At 39.5% G+C, this 18,555-nt stretch overlaps 1 protein-coding gene and 1 pseudogene across 1 annotated transcript in view; one reads left to right on the plus strand and one right to left on the minus strand.

The window, feature by feature from the left end:
- NUP133 (nucleoporin 133) overlaps positions 1–18,555 on the plus strand; it is a 55,299-nt gene that overhangs the window by 3,007 nt on the left and 33,737 nt on the right. The window contains exons 3-12 of the mRNA XM_005698953.3: positions 3,979–4,082; positions 5,212–5,319; positions 7,190–7,324; positions 8,051–8,221; positions 9,912–10,067; positions 10,353–10,423; positions 13,567–13,714; positions 15,624–15,771; positions 16,625–16,782; positions 18,360–18,451. Of these exons, the coding sequence (XP_005699010.2) occupies positions 3,979–4,082; positions 5,212–5,319; positions 7,190–7,324; positions 8,051–8,221; positions 9,912–10,067; positions 10,353–10,423; positions 13,567–13,714; positions 15,624–15,771; positions 16,625–16,782; positions 18,360–18,451 (1,291 nt within the window). The remainder of the gene's footprint in view (positions 1–3,978; positions 4,083–5,211; positions 5,320–7,189; positions 7,325–8,050; positions 8,222–9,911; positions 10,068–10,352; positions 10,424–13,566; positions 13,715–15,623; positions 15,772–16,624; positions 16,783–18,359; positions 18,452–18,555) is intronic.
- LOC102182758 lies at positions 578–2,539 on the minus strand (annotated as a pseudogene).

Raw genomic sequence — 18,555 nt, forward strand, 5'->3', positions numbered from 1 at the left:
TATTGGGTTTAATAATGCAATAGAATGAAGTCTTACCTCCATTTTGGATCTGTGTAGTACCCCAGAAGCTGTATGCATAATTTTTTTTTTACCTTTCATGCTCACTTTTATTTTCCTTTTTCCTTCTCACCTAAGAACTTTTCCACCCACCAATTTTCTTATAGCTATAAAGTCATTTGATGTTGGTCAGGTACCATTTTATCCCCTAAAATTTTGGTGGCATCAAAATATGACAGTAAAATATTTATATAGCACAGAACTTGAAGCATTAGACACTGGGCAATTAAACCACATAAACATTGGACAAGACCCTTGTCCTACATGTTCAGAATCAGGTGTTCACAGCCCCTATCTGGTGGTTGTACATGATTCAAAAGGCAGCATAGGCAACAGCCGAGTTACTTTGAAGGACATGGAATACTATGATCCAGAAGAACATTATGCTGCCACTCCAGTGTCGTGTACCACTCCACCTTTCTCCAAAGGTGGTCTCGGTAATTCTGAAATGGCAGGTCTGGCTGATACAGGATAAAGACTACAACACGACATTTGCCCTGTGGAGATATCCTCACTCCTACTAAGCGTGTATGGTGATCTTGAGTGCAGCTCGTCTTGAAATCTTGTCATGATAATTCTGGGTTTTTAGGTTGGGTGATCCATCAATCTTGCACTCAACTGTTAACTTCTTTTATGTCATTCTTGTTACCAAAGATGAACTAGAGGTAGCTCACCTAGTGGCTTAGATAGCTCCCATGCAGTTTTTTCCTGTAACATGAAAAATATTTTAAATCTATCTTTCCACTGGGAAGATAAGTTGATAGAACTGCTGGGCTTTCATTCTTTGCAATACATTCTATCCTTTAATCCAGTCATTCTATTAATTTTCACAAGAATACAGAGGTTTCCTGTGTTGTAGCCAAGCTTGGCATCATCCACACCTCTGCATGCTTCAAGGAAGGCAAGAGGAAACTGACAGGCAGTATAATCTGGACCTTTCTGCTCAGAAGAGTTTCCATTGTTACATTCTGTGGGATTCTGTTCTTCTAAGGCATATGGCTTTAGAAATTTCTTAAGCTCATCAGTGTACCTTTTATAGGACTCTGGATTAGACATGCCAAATGAAAAATCCAATACCATCACTAGTTTTGGAAAAACCATTTAAGTCCTGAACTTGGAGTCTGGTCATGATATTTTGGAATCTCATTGTTCAGAGTCTGAAGTATAGCCCACATTGTGAATGAAAAGAGTGCAGCCAGGAACCCATAAAAGAGTAGGTGGACTTTTCACCTTGCTTATATTTTCCTTTGTTGTGCAGAAGCTTTTAATTTTAATTAGATCCCATTTGTTTATTTTTGCTTTTATTTCCAGAATTCTGGGAGGTGGATCATAGAGGATCCTGCTGTGATTTATGTCTGAGAGTGTTTTGCCTATGTTCTCCTCTAGGAGTTTTATAGTTTCTGGTCTTACATTTAAATGAAGAGCTTCCACTTGGCCAGGCTGTTTGAAGGACTTCTTGTCTGTCTTTGTCATGGTGTGTGCTAACCGCATGGGGAGTGGTGGCATGGTGGTACAGGAGGCAAGAAGGGCGAGGCTTGTCCTGGTTTGAGCAGCAGCAGAAGGCAGTATGTCCAAGGGACCCTCCTCGCTATGGTGAGCACTCAAGCCGACTGCTCTGCACCATGCCAGGCTGGGCTGCCACTCCGGCCAAATTTATGTTATCAGTTTTGTGCACCATTAGAAGATTCTCTTGGCAGAAAATTATTATTTTTATTTATTTTTAAATAATTGTTTATCTTTGGCTGTGCTGGGTCTTTATTGCTGCTCCCAGGCTTTCTTTAGCAGCGAGCAGAGGCTACTCTCTAGCTGAAGTGCATGGGCTTCTCATTGCAGTGTCCTCTCTCATTGCAGAGCACAAGCTCTAGGGCATGCCAGCTTCAGTAGGTGTGGGGTATGGGCTCCAGAGTGCAGCCAAAGAGGTGACCCGTGGGCTCAGTCACCCTGCAGCATGTGGGATCTTCCAGAACCAGGGGCGGGACCTGTGTCCTTTGCATTGCAAGGCAGATTCTTAACCATTGGGCCACCAGAGAAGCCCCCCTGGTAGAGAAGTAGTGGAAGTGTGGAAGGTGTGGCCAACACGAGCTTCAGAAAGAGGCCATTAAGGCCGAGAAGCTGGGGTGACTCTAAGAGCAAAGCGCAGAGCATCCTTTGATTTCTTGGAACAGTGTTTTTCAAACTGCAGGTAGTGACTGAAATCACTTTAGTGGCTCATGACCAGCATTTTTTAAAAAATGAAGTAAAGTAGATTGCAGAATGTCAGAGTGCATCTCATTTTGTTTTACTTAAATTGTGTGTGACTACATCATGCTGTGAAATGTATTTCATACTGTGAATGACAGTCAAAACAGTTTAAAGTACTCCATTCCATAAAAGGGAACATTTCTCATCAACTTGAACTAGCACATCTTACCAGTAAGTCCATGGGAGCTTCAGGTACAATTATTTTCAGACAACTAAACTTCTACTAACCTCTGTCATGCATTGTTCCTGGTTTAAATATATATATTTTCTTTTCCCTTCTAAAAATTTCAGCTTAAATTGCATTTAAGCCTTTGACACACTCCTGGTTCATGCCATCAGATCATGTTAATAACAAATAGTACACAGGCTCAGAGGAAAGAGTTTCTAGAAATCAGGATGTGAAAACTGAAGACTATGTAAACTTGAGAAGATCTCATCCTCACATGGAAATTTCCAAGCCCTAGTCAGTTGGTGTACTGAGTCCAGGTTCTAAGTGTTCACCAGTGGAGGATTTGGAGCTGCCATGGTGCTTTTAGGGAAAGAAAATGCCAATCAGGTATCCCAGTTCAGCAAAAAGCCCATACTCAACCTAGGTATGATTTGATATTTATATTTTAGCTTGTACCTTATTGGTGCCTTTTATTTTGCCCCTCTACCCTGTCTTCAGATGAAGAGCAAAGCTCACATTGATTAAATTTCTAGGACTGTTAATGCATTTACACAGGTTTAGCACCAAAACTTACAGCAGCAGTAAAGAAGTCTTCCCTTAGCCACAGGCATAAGTTCCAAGACCCCCAGGGGTTGCCTGAAACAGAATGGCACTGAACCCTGTATATACTGTGTTTTCCTATACATACATGCCTATGATGAAGTTTAATTTATCAGTTAGGCACAGTAGGAGAATATCCAAATTGCCGCATCACTTCTCTGTGCTTTGTGGCCACGTTTTAGTAAAACAAAGTTACTTGAACACAAGGACTGCAACACCAAGACGGTGACTCTGATAACAGACTACTCCTAAGTGGCTAATGGATGAGTGGTGGGTACAGCGTCCATCCACTGGACAAAGGAGTGATTCACGACCCCATCAGGACAGCGGGACACTGCAAGATTTCGTCACAAACTTAGAAGTGTTATTTCTAGAATTTTCCATTTAATATCTCAGGCCCCATTTGACTACAAATAACTGAAACAACAGGTGAAACTGAGGAAACCTAACCCCTTTAGGTTAGCATATAACAATCTATCATACATTCAAAGAGCTCTTATTCGAAAATCTTGTTCTTTTGCAGGAACATGATTTTTCCTTGAAATGTTTTATGTATTTAATGAGGGGGTTTATTATTTGTGTTGCTTTATCAAAAAAAAATTATGAATTTTACTAAATATTATAAAAAGTGAGATAAATTTATAACAAAAAAGAAATATTAAACCTAAGACCAGAACATAGTTTTTACCTTTCAATATATTTATAACAGTGGTTGTCAAACCACTCTTACTTTGGATATTAATAACTCTTGAATTATTCAAGAGTATTTTTTGTTGTGAGTTAATCTTGTGTGTGTGGTGGTTACTCTTTTGAGTGAAGAGTATGGCAGTAAGAAAGATTTTGGTATGAGAAATTTTTGCAGTTTTAATTCATACTGTAAGATTAATTATGTACTTTGTTTTTTTCTTCAGTTGATGATCAGCTGACTGTTCACATAGATGAAGGTGGATGGGCTTGTCTGGTCTGCAAAGAGAAACTCATTATTTGGAAGATTGCTCTGTCACCTATCACTAAGGTAATGATTCTTTAAAGAGCTGGAGGGAGAGAGAGGAGAAAATTCCTAATTAGCTCTGAATTTTTACCCTAACTTTTTAGAGTTGTTGGAAATCTGTAATTTGAATCGACTCAAGCATTATAGATTTGCATTTTTATAGTAATATGAAATACCAAGCATGCATACACATTTGTGTATTGGGAAAAAAGTTTCTCTCCTTATCATGATTTTAAACAAGACATATTTTATTTGCATTTAATAAAGAAGTTAAAGACATTGATATTTTTAATGAGTGTTGTGCTAGTCACTCTGTGCAGTGAAGTCTAAGACTAAATGCCATCCACAGAAACTAATGAACTGAGTTCCTAAGAGGACAGGAGCGTGTTGCACTGAATCTACTGAATCACATGTAAGAAATAGAGAATTATACCAATTTTTATAATGCTGTTTAACTCTTCATTGTCAGCTTTTCACACGGGGGCTCTCATTTGTCTGTTCACTGCTGGACTCTCAGCAGCCTCTTTCTGTCCACTCCAGATCAGGCATGCTCCCTTGCAGTGCTCATGCTCACGGGGGCCTCTGTTCCACTGGGACTCAGGCTCCAACTTACCTAAACTCTTCGTGTCTGCTGGTCTCTGTACACCTGCTGTCTAGAAAACCATGTTTGTAGTTAGGAGCATAGGTGAGGGAGAGGTCCTGCGGTGGCATCCTGAGTTAGCAGAGGAAGCCTGATATTGGCTGAGTCTCAGAAATATTTTCTAGGCAACTTTGAATACTTATTCTAGTCATGCCAATTTTAAATGTCAACTCAACAAATCAAGATTAGATTGGGAAAATTCCATAGGAAGTCTACACAATTCTTTCAACAATGGACTCTTTTTTGGTCTGGGAAGAGATTGGAGTAGTTTCTGTTAAGGGTCTGGTCTAGCTGTTAAGTTTTCCTGACTCTCTATCTCTTAAAATATTTTGTTTTAAAATTAGTGAAAATGACGATGGAAGCCTGATCAAAAAGATGTAAGAAGAAAGTATTTCTAGAATAGTATTTCTAGCAGTGAATTAGAATCTAAAGTATGCAGAGAAAGTGAAGTCAGGTGCATGTTCAAAAATTGGGTTTGAAATGAGAAATTTTTTGTTTGGATTTGTATTATAGTTATCTGTCTGCAAAGAACTTCAGCTGCCACCTAGTGATTCCCACTGGAGTGCCAACTTGGTGGCTCTCTCTTATTCTGCTACCCCAGGCGAAGCACATTCTACTCAGGTGGGTGACTTAAATGCTTACTGAAGTAGATTTTTTTTAAGATAAGGGAGTTCTGAAGCTGGTTGAATCACCCAGTTGGGTTTTGAAACATAGCTGTAAAGCCGCAGAAATCAAGACAGAATGGTCATGGCAGAGGTAGACACACGGGGCAATGGACCAGAGCAGTGTACACATACGCCCCACACAGAGATGGTGCACTGATCTTCGACAGGGGTGCAGAAGAAATTCAGTGAAGCGAGGATGGTCTTCTCAATAAATGGTGTTGGAATCATTGACCATCTTTAGGAAGAAAAAAAAATTCCTCCTAAACCTCATGTAAAGATGAACCCCAAATGGATCATAGGTCTAAATGTAAATTGTAAAACTAAAAACTTTTAGAAGAAAACAGGAAAAAAATCATCATGACATGGGGTTAGTTGAAGAGTTCTTAGAAATCACCAAAAATGTGACTCATAAAAGAAGAAAAATCGATAAATTGGACTTAATCAAAATTTGAAACTTGGCTTTGCCAAGTCTCAGTTGCCCTGAGAAGAAAATGAAGAGAGAGCTACAGATTGGTAGGAAATACTATAAATCAAATGTCCAATAAAGGACTTGTACCCAGAACATAAAATGAACTCTCAAAACTTAGTAAGAAAACAAACAACCCAGTTTAAAAAGTAAGGCGTAGGACTTGAACACTTTACCAAAGAGAATATAAGGATGTCAAATAAGCGGTGAAGAGACATTCACATCGGTAGCCATTAGGGGAGTGCAAGCGAAACAGGTGAGATACCAGGCCACTCTTACCACAGTGGCTGCAGCTGAAAGCACTGACACTGCCAACGGCTGGCAAGGATGCGGAGCCGCTGGAACCTCGCACGTTGCTGATAGGCATGCAGAATGGTGCAGCCTCTGATTTCACTTTCTTAGAAAGTTAAAGTGCCCTTGCCATATGACCCAACAATTCCATTCCTGGCTGTTTCTTTTAGAGAAATTAAAGCTTTTGTTCACACACACACAAAACAATACACTAATGTCATAGCACCTTTATTTCTGATAGCCAAAGGTGAAAACAATCTGAATATCCTTTAGCAAGTGAATGGATAAATAAACTGATTCTTTCATAGGATGAGATACTGCTCAGCAGTAAAAAGACATGAGCTGTTGATCCATGAAACAGCATCAGTGAATCTCAGAGGCATTGTGCTAAATGAGATAAACCATTGTCAAAAGGTTCTGTTCTATATGATTCCGTTTGTTTGGCGTTCTCAGAAAGACAGAACTGTAATGATGGAAATGGGGACTGCCAGGGGTGAGGGGAGGGGAGGGTGTAACCAAAGGGAAAGCGTTATGGAGCTTTGGTGCTGATGGACCCTCCTATATCCTGTTTGTGGTGGGACTTACAGGCGTCTAGAAGTGAAAGTTTTAGTCACTTAGTCATGTCTGACTCTCTGTGACCCCATGGACTGTAGCCACCGGGCTCCTCTGTCCGTGGAATTCTCCAAGCAAGAATACTGCAGTGGGTTGCCATTCCCTTCTCCAGGGAATCTTCCCAACCCAGGGATTGAACTTGGGTCTCCCACATTGCAGGCAGATCCTTTACCATCTGACCCACCATGTGTTTTAAAATTCATAGGACTGTAAAAAGCGAAACATTTTGTACGGTCTGAAGAGAAGCCAGAGTATAAAAATTCATAGAATCATAAAACAGGAGGAGAAAATGTCAGTTTTACTGTATGATAATTCTTTAAATATGGAAAAAAAGAATTTTTCCCCTGATTTCTGTTCATGAGTAATTCATTGCCCTGGATTCTTTATGTCAGTGTCGTCAGACTGCCGCTCTGGGCTCCTTTTCTTGTGTTTGCTGAGTGTTACGATCTTGTTTCAGGCTGTTACTGTCATGGTTGCCACCAGAGAAGGATCCATCCGCTATTGGCCAAGCCTTGCCAGTGAAGATACCTACACAGAGACGTTTGTAGATCTGGGAGGTGATAAGACCTACAGTTTCCTAACAGCAGTACAGGTATACAATGGATATTCTTTTATATTTATTGGGAAACTGTCATTTGGCTTGGAATTCAGGTTTGGCTGACTAAAAATTTGTGATTTTGAGCAGATCATACAGGTAGGGCTGGGAGAAGATCAAAAGGAGGCAAGGAAAGAATGTAAGGATCTAGGATTTGAGCACTTAGACCGAGGGAAGCCCTTCTCGTGGGACTCTGACCTATCAGTGGAGCGTAGTAGCCAGTGGTATTCATTTCTGTCAGAAACATCTTTAGAGAGTGATTCAGAAACTCTTAGAGGAAGACTGGTTTGCTAATACATATTCTGCTGGTTTACCAAAGAAATAAAATCTGATTCTTGATTTGGTGAACCTATGTAATGTGAACCTATAACTTAAAAATCAGAATTAAAAAAAAGTAATTAAAAAAATGGCTCTGAAGTTTTTCTGTGTAGTATTAAGTGAATGGATTCATAAATAAATTATTTTTTAAAAATAGCACTGTTTTTTAACTTGCATTAAATCTTTTATTTATTTATTTATTTTTGTGATTGTGTTTTGTTTTATTTTATTTTATTTATATATTTTTTTTTCTTCCCACCTCCCTCCCCATAAGCACTGTTCTTTTTTTATTCCTTAGATTTATGTTGAGGTACAGATAATTTCCCTCAAAGCATATCAAAGTGATTTGTGTTCATTTTCTTTTCTTAGTCTTAAATACTTAACTAATTTCACATTTGTTCACAGGGAGGAAGTTTTATTTTATCCTCATCGGGGGGCCAACTAATCCGCCTGATACCTGAAAGTATAGGAAAAATCCATCAGCATGTCCTGCCTCAAGGACAAGGCGTGCTCTCAGGAATTGGTCGGAAGGTTTCTTCTCTTTTGGGAATTTTATCTCCTAGTAGTGATCTCATTGTAAGTTGGTAAAATAACTTTGTTTTACTAGCTTGTTTCTTAATGAAATCAGTAAGTTGGCAGTCTCCTATGAAGTTAGCGTTGCCACTGTATGTACAGTGGTGTATGTGAGATGAAAACTTTGTGTGAAGCATTTTTATTATGATGATTAGATGAGTTCATACTAACCCTCTTGCATCCTCTGTAACATTAATTATTCTTAAGTTTTATAGATTATCTGGTAAGTTCATTTTTTGAATTAAAACTATGATGTAAAGTTATAAATGTGTTCAAGGATTAGTCTTGCTTTCTAGAAGTAACCAGAAGTGTGCTTTCCGCCCCCGAGCCTCCAGCTGTCTGTGTGGATGCTGTCTGCTGGGCTGTGCCTCAGACTCTGCAGTAGTGAGGGAAGATGCTGGGAGCCAACATCTCCAACTAACCGCGCTAACAGAGCAGTGGGGCGTCTGCTCTGCCGGGAGCCCTGTGTGTGTGTCTCCTGTGATTATTGTGATCCGTGATGCACAGAGCTTCATGTCCATCTGTGTCAAATAAAGGAGGAAATGGCCTCAGTGAGGCTACCAAAATTGCACGAAGTTCAAAACTGCCCAGCGACAGCTGCGTGCCCGCATGTGTGTGAACTGAGAGCACATTCCCCCGCCCCCGACTCTTTTTAAACATTTTATCTTATAGGCGCATAGCTGAGTAGCAATGCTGTGGCAGTTTCAGGTGGACAGTAAAGGGACTCAGCCATACATGCGCATGTGGCCGCTCTCCCCCAGACTCCCCCTGCACCCAGGCTGCCACATGACACTGAGCAGAGTTCCCTGTGCCATGCAGCAGGTCCCTTTGCATCAGCCCTGTTAAATACTGCAGTACCACATCCTTTATGAAATGGTGCTTTTCCCTCTGATTTCAGGTTGCTGTCATTATCTGCTTCCTTAAATGGTCTTTGAACCGAAGCTTTAACATGTCTAGAAAAAAATTGCTCATGTTCTCTTCTCTCCTATTGACTTACAAAACTCATTTTTCTTTTGACCTATTTCTAATGGCACTGTCACCTTTTTCAGAGACCCAGGTATAAAATCCTGGTTGTGTGTGTATGTGTGTCTCCCTCTCTTTATGGGGCAGAATATTTACCAGCTTCTCTAGATTTGAGTCATAGTGACAGGAAAAGTGGAGACAAATAGGGTTTTAGTTCAGCAGTCATATATACGCAGTTTTTAAGTTGGGTTAGATGTGTTCTTCAGAAGCAAGGAAGATGAAGTGATATAAACGTGTGGAACTACACACACCCCTCCAGATTCCTTCTCCTGTAACGCATCTCTTGTGCTCACAAGCTATGGATATTATCTCCTTAGCTTACTTGGTTTACAAACTGACATTCAAGACTGTGCTGTGTGTGAACTTTAGTTTTGCTTCTTTCCTAGCTATAATCCACATTCTAGTTTAGCAGGACTATGTTTTGTTCTTTAAAGAGCCTCTGACTTTCCTGCCTCCCTTCTCTGCTCTTCCTGGGAATTCTGCCTGTGAAAATCCTCCTTACTCTCAAGGTCTATTTCAGGATCACTTCTTCCCTTGAATCCTAAGTGAAGAATTCTGCTAGGATTACTAATCAAATAGTTATAAAATATACGATTTTTTAATTTCAGGAAAATCATCATTGACACTAGAATTTAATAATCTATAAACTTTTTTTCTCCTCTCCATACAGCTTTCAAGCGTCCTCTGGGATAGAGAGCGAGCGAGCTTTTATAGCCTGACAAGTTCAAACATCAGTAAATGGGAATTAGATGATTCTTCAGAAAAACAAGCACATAGTTGGGATATAAACAGAGTCCTGAAGGAAAACATTATTGATGCTATCTGGGTAAGGAACAGTAACATTCATCTCTGTCATTTTTATTTATATAAGATTGCTAGTTCCTTTAGTTGTATTTAGTAGAACACATTTCAGTCATCAGATAAGCAGAGTATTCAATCTTTAAAAGTATTGGGACTCACTGGTTTACTTAATTTTTTAAATGCATACATTATTCATTCAATAAGTTTGACTTACTGTGGATGAGGCAGTTTAGTAGGTGCTGGGGATATAAAGGTGAAAAGAAATGATTCCTATACTGAAGGAGCTTACATTGTTGATATTTTCATGTAGGGATCTGAAAGTAACTATGAAGCTATTAAAGAAGGGGTCAACATTCGGTATTTGGATTTGAAGCAAAACTGGTAAGCAACTCATTTGTCATGCAGAACATAGGTAGTTGTTTGGAAAAACAGATTGGTGTTTGTTATAGAGTAATAAGCACCCTTGCTGTCTGTTCTTCTGATGTGTCTAACCCTAATCTTATATTATTCCGCCTTATTGAATCGCTTTGTTCTGTCTGGCAGTGCTAATTCGTTTCAGAAGTGTCGGCAGTTTTCGGCCTTCCACTGAGTGTCCCATTAGCTGTCTGCCCTTGTTAGGGATCATCTGTTCTGCTCGAATAGCTGGAGCCTCTGAGAGCTGCCTGCCCCGCTGCTGGTTGTGTTCCATGCTGTCGTCTTTGCTGACTCAGTGGAGGTTCTGGGGGCTCTTCTCCAGTCCTTTTTTTGTTGCTGAAGGAGCTTTAGCCTGAGTTTGTGGCTGTGTTGAATAAAGGAAGGATGGATGAGGTTTTGTCCTGGCTCAGTCATGGTTTATAACTGAGTCACGCAGAGTGAATTGCCTCTGAGAATCAATGCTCTTGGTGGTGCTTAAGGTCTCAAGTTAGTCTGATAAAGCTACTTAATCCCATGTTATTGTTTAGCTTTACTATTATGGTCATATAGAACTGAAAAGCCATTTACAATAGAGCTTCTGTGATATAGTTTATAATGAGTGCAAACATGATTTGTAATTCTTTAAAACACAGCTTCCTGGAAGTTAGGATAATTTTTATGTGTTTTAGAGTGATTTAGTAGAACAAATTCTGCTTGTTTCTTGGCTTACAGTTCTGCTGTTTCATTTTTCTCTCATGGGCTGTTGAGACTTGTCAGGATCCTTCTTTGTAATTTCTGAAAAACTTATGTGTAAACTATCAAAGAAGTAAAAATAATGTATATGCTTAATTTCCAAAACCATTTTAATGAAATACAGTTTATCTTGTTTTAATTTCTCTTTACTGGACCTCCATCATAAGTTTAGAACTGGTGCCAGGATGCAGGCAACTGTGGGGAAGAGGATGTGAACATTTTTTCACATGTAATTTTCAGAATGGAAACATAGGTTGAGCACAGAGAAGCATGCTTAGGACTTGCTGTGCTGAGGCAGACACAGAATGCTGTCGTGCCGGCGTGACTTGATTCTTGTGGGGCCTGTGAGACGCAGTTCTCATTCTCCTCCTCGGCCCCCTCCCACCATTGCTCCAAGAGATCCAGTCGTCACCCTCTGTATCCTCAGTTCCACTGATGCTTGTAGACTGTGCCACGTCTGAGTAGGTGTCTTCTGTGTAAGAAGCATGTGTCTCCCTGATGCTTGTTGCTCTTCCTTGATCAGTTGTTGAAGTTTTTACTGATTTGCAAATTAATTATCTTTCTATCATCTTTACTACCCAAAATAGCTTCATGTTATTTTAATCATGAAGATTTTTTTTTGGTAAAGATGTGAAATGAAGCTGATCTAAGCACCACTTCCTGAGGAATTCTTTATTAGCCGTGTCTCTGGGCCTCATTGGCACCTCTCACCACACGGCAGTCCAGTCCGTGGAGTAACTTCAGTTGACTCACCACAGCATGGCCATCTTTACCTCCCTGCCTAGTGCAGAGGAAGGCTCTCAGGACTGAGTTCTCTGTGGCCTTGCTCACCGCCCTCATCCAGGAGCTGTTTAGGTCACTGCCAGTATGTTCCAGTTTGGACCAGTGTCCTTGAAGTTTTTGAGGGAATTCAGGTAGAAATGGTAAGAGTTGGGGAGCTGGGAAAAGGGAACAGTGGAGAAGGAAAATGAAGCTGTGTCGGGACTGCTTGATTTGAAGTGCATGTCATCTAGTCAGTAGCTTGCTTTGTTATTTTTAGTTGTCAGTAGACAGTGCTTGCCATCCTGTTAATATTTCTGAAACTTGAATGAAAGTTGTTAAAAATGCTCCTAAATGTTTTAGGAGTTGAGATTAGAGACCATTTAATTTTTTTTATGTTGGGGGCAACAACTTTGCTAGACTTAAGAGGACCACATACATTTTTAAGATGGAAAAAAGTTTGTTTTCACCTGTACAGCAGCTTGAATATACAGTAGCAGTTCTATGATTGGTTATTAAAGGTAAAAACAAAATGCTTCTCTTCTGTACAAAAGTAAACTTTAAAAAGCAGGTTAGATCAGGGGTGGGCAACCTTTTCTGTAAAGGGTCCAAAACTATATTCTTAGGCTGTAGGGACCATGTGGTCTTCGTTGCAGCTATCTTACTCTACCAGTGGTAGCAGTAGAGCATCCGTAGACAGCACACAGACAAGTGGGCATGGCTGTCTTGCAGGACAGATTCTTTTACAGAAACTCACCTGTGGTCAGTTTGACTTGAGAGCTGCACTTTGCTAATCCCTGTGTTTGATGATTTGTTGGTCTTTTTAAGTCAGATTTATTGAGTTATATTTTACATACAGTAAATATTTTGTACCCTTTTTAGTGTATAGTTTGGTGAGTTTTGACGAGTGCATAGTCACTTAACTACAACCACAATCAAGATACAGCACAATTCTGTCACTCCAAAAATTCCTTTGTACTCCTTTGTCAGGGCCTTTCTGGGTGGCTCAGTGGTTGAAAAAAAACAAAAACAAAACACCTGCCTGCCAGTGCAGGAGGTGCAGGAGACACGAGTTTGATCCCTGAGTTGGGAAGATCCCCTAGAGGAGGAAATGGCAACCCACTGCAGTATTCTTGCCTGGAGAGTCCCGTGAACAGAGGAACCTGATGGGCTATCGTCTGAGTATGCATGCGCACACTCCTTTTTCAGCCCCTTCCTTCACTTCCAGCTCCTGGCAGCCATTGATGTCTTTTCTGTCCCTATGGTGTAGATGGCATCATACAGTATAAAGCCTTTGGAGTCTGGTTTCTTTCACTTAGCATGATGAATTTGATATTCATTCAGTGCTTCCTTCCTTTTTACTGTTGAGTAGCTTTACCAGGATTTGTTTATTCAGCAGTTAAAGGATGTTGAGTTGTTTCCATTTTTAGGCAATTATGAGTAAAGTCACTATAAACATTTGTACACAGGTTTTTGTGTGAAGATAAGTTTTTATTTCTCTTAGGTAAATATCTAGGACTGGGCTTGCTAGGTCATATGGTAAATGCATGTTTATCTCTTTAAGAAATTGCCAAACTGTTTTCCAAAGAGACAGTATATCTTTCTTTTTCATTGATTAGCGATGGGCTCCTAATTTTGGCAGCAGCATGGCACCTGGCAGACAGCCCCTGCCTTGTCTATTACTCTCTGATAACAGTAGAAGATAATGGCTACCAAATGTCAGATTCAGTGACTGTGGAGGTCACTCAGTATAACCCACCTTTTCAGGTAAGATTTCTGTTAACAAGCTAAATGACCAAGTGACAGTAACTTGCTGAGTTTTTTCTCCCTAACCATTGCAAGGTCAGATTCTTTGAGATATTCACCTGTAAGGCTTAGAAATACGTTTAATTTTTTAAAAAATCTCTTCATTGGGGGACTTTCCTGGTGGTCCATTGGCTAAGACTCTGTGCTCCCAATGCAGGGGGCCCAGCTTCAATCCCTGGTCAGGGAACTAGATCCCTCATCCCGCAACTAAGAATTTGCATGCTGTAATAAAAGATCCCACACGCCCCAACTAAAACCTGGTGCAGTCACATGTAAATACATTTTTTAAAGTAAAATCCCTTTGTTTATTTATTGTCATTAGCCATGGCGTGCAGCTTGCAGGGTTTTAATCCCCTGACCGTAGATTGAACTCGGGCCCTCAGCAGCTAAAGCAGAGTCCTAGTCCACACTGCACCACCAGGGAATTCCCAGAAACACATTTTGAATAGCTAGCGTTTAGGCGCTGCATTCTGTTTGCCATCTCACACTCACCCTCTGTTCAGCCTCAGCTAAAGAGAAGTGAGAGAGGGAGCCCTGGAGTGAGCGGTGTGCTCCTCCTGCAGCTCTGTGAAGGGATCTTCATTTCTGTGTTACTGAGTAGAAAGGAAATATTGATGATGAACTGGAGAGTGAAAAATAGGAAGAAACTTGATGGGAATTGGACTGTGGTTTTGAGTGCTGTATATTACAGAAAAATCCTCTTTTTGCTCAAATAGGATTATATTTGTAGGTAACTGTATTATATATTTATTAAAATTCATGTGAATAGTTAAAAGGCAAGAGTTGTGGACGTGAGGGGATGGGGCGGGCGGGGAGGGGGAGTAATGAATTGAAAGAATAGCATTAAGCATATACATTACCATATGTAAAATCAGGTAGTCAGTGGGAATTTGCTGTATGACACCGAGGACGCAAATGCTCTGAGACAGCCTAGAGGGCTGGGATTGGCTGAGAGGTGGGAGGGAGGGGGCATATGTATACCTGTGGCTGATTCATGTTGCTGTATGGCAGAATCCAATACAGTATCATAAAGCATTTATCCTCCAATTAAAGATAAGTAAATTTTTTAAAAAGACAAGCTGTCTATTTTAAGTTTCTTGATGGCAATTTAACATTGTTTAATAACTGCTGTTATTTAGGAGAGGCCCACACAAGTAGTATCTAATTCTATTGAATTTATTCTTAATACAATTTGCATAACTGACTACTGTAAGGAAATCTTAATTTGATCTTTTATTTCAAACAGAAATAAACCTTAATGTGTTCTGATTATACAAGAAAAATACATTCACTGTTAAAATTTTTCACAGACAATGCGAAAGGGATAAAGAAGACAATTTGAGAATTAAAAAATCATGGGATTCCACTTTTATGTTTGTAAAATTCTTTTAATAAACAAAGTATCCTTTTGAGCTTTTGCTAATTTTATGACTTACTGAGCCTTATTTCTATTTGTCTGATTTCATATATGAACAAATTAACTCAGTTTTCTTGTGCTTGATATCTGGACAGTGAAGAAAGAAACAGTATTTATCAGGGGTTGTTTTAAAAGTATATCTAAATTCTAAAATAATGAACTAATTTTATTTTCTTTCTCACGTTTGTTAATAGGCTTTTTGGTTGAAATCTTACCACCATGGAAATATTTTCAAACTTTGCTAGTTATTTGCAACTCAGCAAATGATTTCTCTGATTGATGTTTATAAACTTATTTCTGTCATGTTTTGTAAATCATCTCAGGTAATTTTAACAAGGATAATCAGTGAATTATTTTGTCATTTTTATGAGATAGTGTACAAAAGTGTGAATTATGAAGTCATACAAAAGTATTTTGTTTCAATTCTTATTAAATATAATCTTTAATTTTCAGTCTGAAGACTTGACTGTATGTCGGCTGATGGTCCCAAACTTTTCAAGCCAGACTGCTTGTCTGTACACTGAAAGTGCTGTCTACATGTGCTCCACAGGGACTGGGAAGCTTTCTCTTCCTCAGGAGAAAATTGTTTTTAATACACAAGGTGGGTAATCGGTTTTGGAAAGCAGGATTAGGAACTCATTAGTCATTCTGAGAAGTTTTTGTTCTCTTTGCATAAGCTTTGCTTCAAGTGTGACACCTGTGATAATTCAGTGCCATACCTACAGTTGCCGAGAAACTGGGAGGGTGGGAGAGCCCAGTTTTACTATAGACAGAAAATAGTAACATTTTCCCCAGAAGAGGCCAAGAAAGAAAGAACTGATGCTCAGAGAAGTAATTGTTTGTTCCTGGTCAGTAAGAATGACTTATTCTGAGTTGATATTCTTTAAACAAGTTTGTTCAGACCCCTGGGTGAGAAGAGTCCCAGGCACTGGACTCATGCAAGGGGGCTGTGGTGGGGGCCGGGGTGGTGGTATTGGGGGAAGCCAACCAGGAGTAGGAAAAATAAGCAGATAGTATTTATCTGAAGAGGCAAAGGGCAAAATCCAGGTCAGCAGCAGCATGGCACCTTGATTGTCTAGTCCCAGCCCCAGAGCCTTGACTGGTTGGGTGAGATGCTGTTAAGGCTGCAGGCAAGCTTAGACCTTTTCCTTGCCCTCCCGTTGGCTTACTCAGTAAGTCAGAGTAGGATTGATGAGCTGTTGCTCTGCGTCTTGCAGAAGGGACGATTTTCTTGTTTGGTTCACTGTACTCACTGCTTTTGCACACCACCATGGAGGACTCAGCCTGCCTCTGCAGATAGCGAGGAGCCTTGACTTGATGCAGGGCTATAACTGGGTTCAGAGTAGGAGTAACACAGTAAAGGGCTGTCAGCAGGATCTTCTGCTTAGGGAAGTAGATTTAGGAGGGTATTGTTTGGTAATATGTATTTGATTGCGCATTTTTCTTTCTCTTAGGAGACAGTATTTTAGGAGCTGGTTCCTGTGGGGGTATACCTATCCTTTTCTCTAGAAACAGTGGATTGGTGTCTATTACTTCAAGGGAAAATGTGTCCATATTAGCAGAAGATCTTGAAGATTCCCTAGCATCTTCAGTTGCTGGACCAGGCAATGAGGTAACATGGTTTCATAATTTTTTTTTTAATATAATTGATTTTGTTGCAGTTGTGTAGTTGCTAAGTCATATCAGACTCTTTGCGACCTTATGAACTGTAACCTTCCAGGCTCCTTTGTTCATGGGATTTCCTAGGCAAGAATACTGGAGTGGGTTACCATTTCCTTCTCCAGAGGATCTAACCCACATCTCCCACATTGCAGGCAGATTTTTTACCACTGAGCTACCAAGGAAACCTGTTACAAAGGATTTAAACATTTTTATTGGACTATTTCCCACAAATGTTTGAAAGTCATACAGTTTTAAAAGAGTTATGATGAAGATGTTAGTTCTTTTATCTCTCTCATTTCCTTTGTCCTCTTATTCAGAAGCAACTACTTTTAAGTCTCTTAGGTTTTTTTATTTTTTTGGTGTTTTCCTCCTTATTTCTAAGTAATATGTGTATATTGCTGTCTCTCATTCATTATTTTTCATCATCTGTAGACCTGTTATTGAAGATGAGGACTTGGGGTAACTCACACTCCTCCGCCTTGCCTTTTTCATTCCAATATACATTTTTTCCAATCTAATGGCAATGTGAATGTTGTTTGACAGTCCAGAGTGAAGCAGTATGCTGATTATATTTCTTTAATGTAGTGTACAACTTCATGTGATACTTGGAGTGGACTAACTGTATATTTGCTTACTTTTGTCTGATATAGGGTTTAATCTCCCATCGTGTTCCAGCAGCTCTGTAGATGTCTTTCTCTCTAGCTTTGCCCAGTCACGTGTAGAAACCCTGTGCCTGCTGTCTGCTCCTTGTCCTCGGGCTCTGTCACCACACCACTCGAGTTTGCCTGGTCTCCTCCCCACTCTTTCCTCTGCTTTCCATCTTTGTGTAGCTGGAACCACAGATGTGTGGGGGGTTGAGTCTCTTTTTCTTATTGGTATTCTGGGATGATTTTTGAGGGGAGAGTGGGGTAAAAACTGTCATTTTTTTCGCTGTCATCTTGAAGCTCACAATCTATGAGATTTTTATCATTCTTTTAAGCATTAATACTCTTTTGAGTAATTTCTGTTTGAAGAATATGTGAAGTATATAGACTTTTTGTGTAATTCAAAATGAAAATGATTTAGTAACAGTTTCAACAGAAAGTAACTTTTTAAAACACTTTCATTCTTTTGTAATCATGTAGTTTTCACAATCCTGCTATATATGTTCTGAAGCTATCTTAACAGTATTCCATTTCTTTTAAATTTCTCTTAAGTTTTTCTTTAAGCTTGAAATCAACCATTATGATTAGAAATATACTCCGTGATGTAAGGGTAAGCCTATCCAGAGGTTGTGTTGTGATGAAATCCCCAGATAATTTTACTCACAATGTAATTCCTGAATTATATGTACGTTTTCTGTAGGACTTTAATTAATCATTTGATGTTCCCATAAATGTCTTAAGTATATAAGTCATTGATATAGAGAGTATGACAAACAGCTTGTATGTCTGTGTTGTTTTCCTCATAGCTTGGTCTAATTTTTTTTGCAGTAACTAAGAATATTCTTATACCTTCAACTCTAAACTATAGTTTATTATTTTACAGAGTGTGGTTTTTGATACTTCTACCAAGAATGAAACTATTGCCCAGGAAGATAAAACCAAATTGCTCAAAGCTGCTTTTCTGCAATTCTGCAGGTATAACAAGTTTTTAAAATTACGGCTCTTTTGATGTCCAAGGACACTTCACTGACATTTGCTACTTATCTGTTGACTGGTGGGAGTGAGTTGAAGGAATGATG

Source organism: Capra hircus, chromosome 28, assembly GCF_001704415.2.
Source record: "Capra hircus breed San Clemente chromosome 28, ASM170441v1, whole genome shotgun sequence".
NCBI classification, from domain to species: Eukaryota; Metazoa; Chordata; class Mammalia; order Artiodactyla; family Bovidae; genus Capra; species Capra hircus.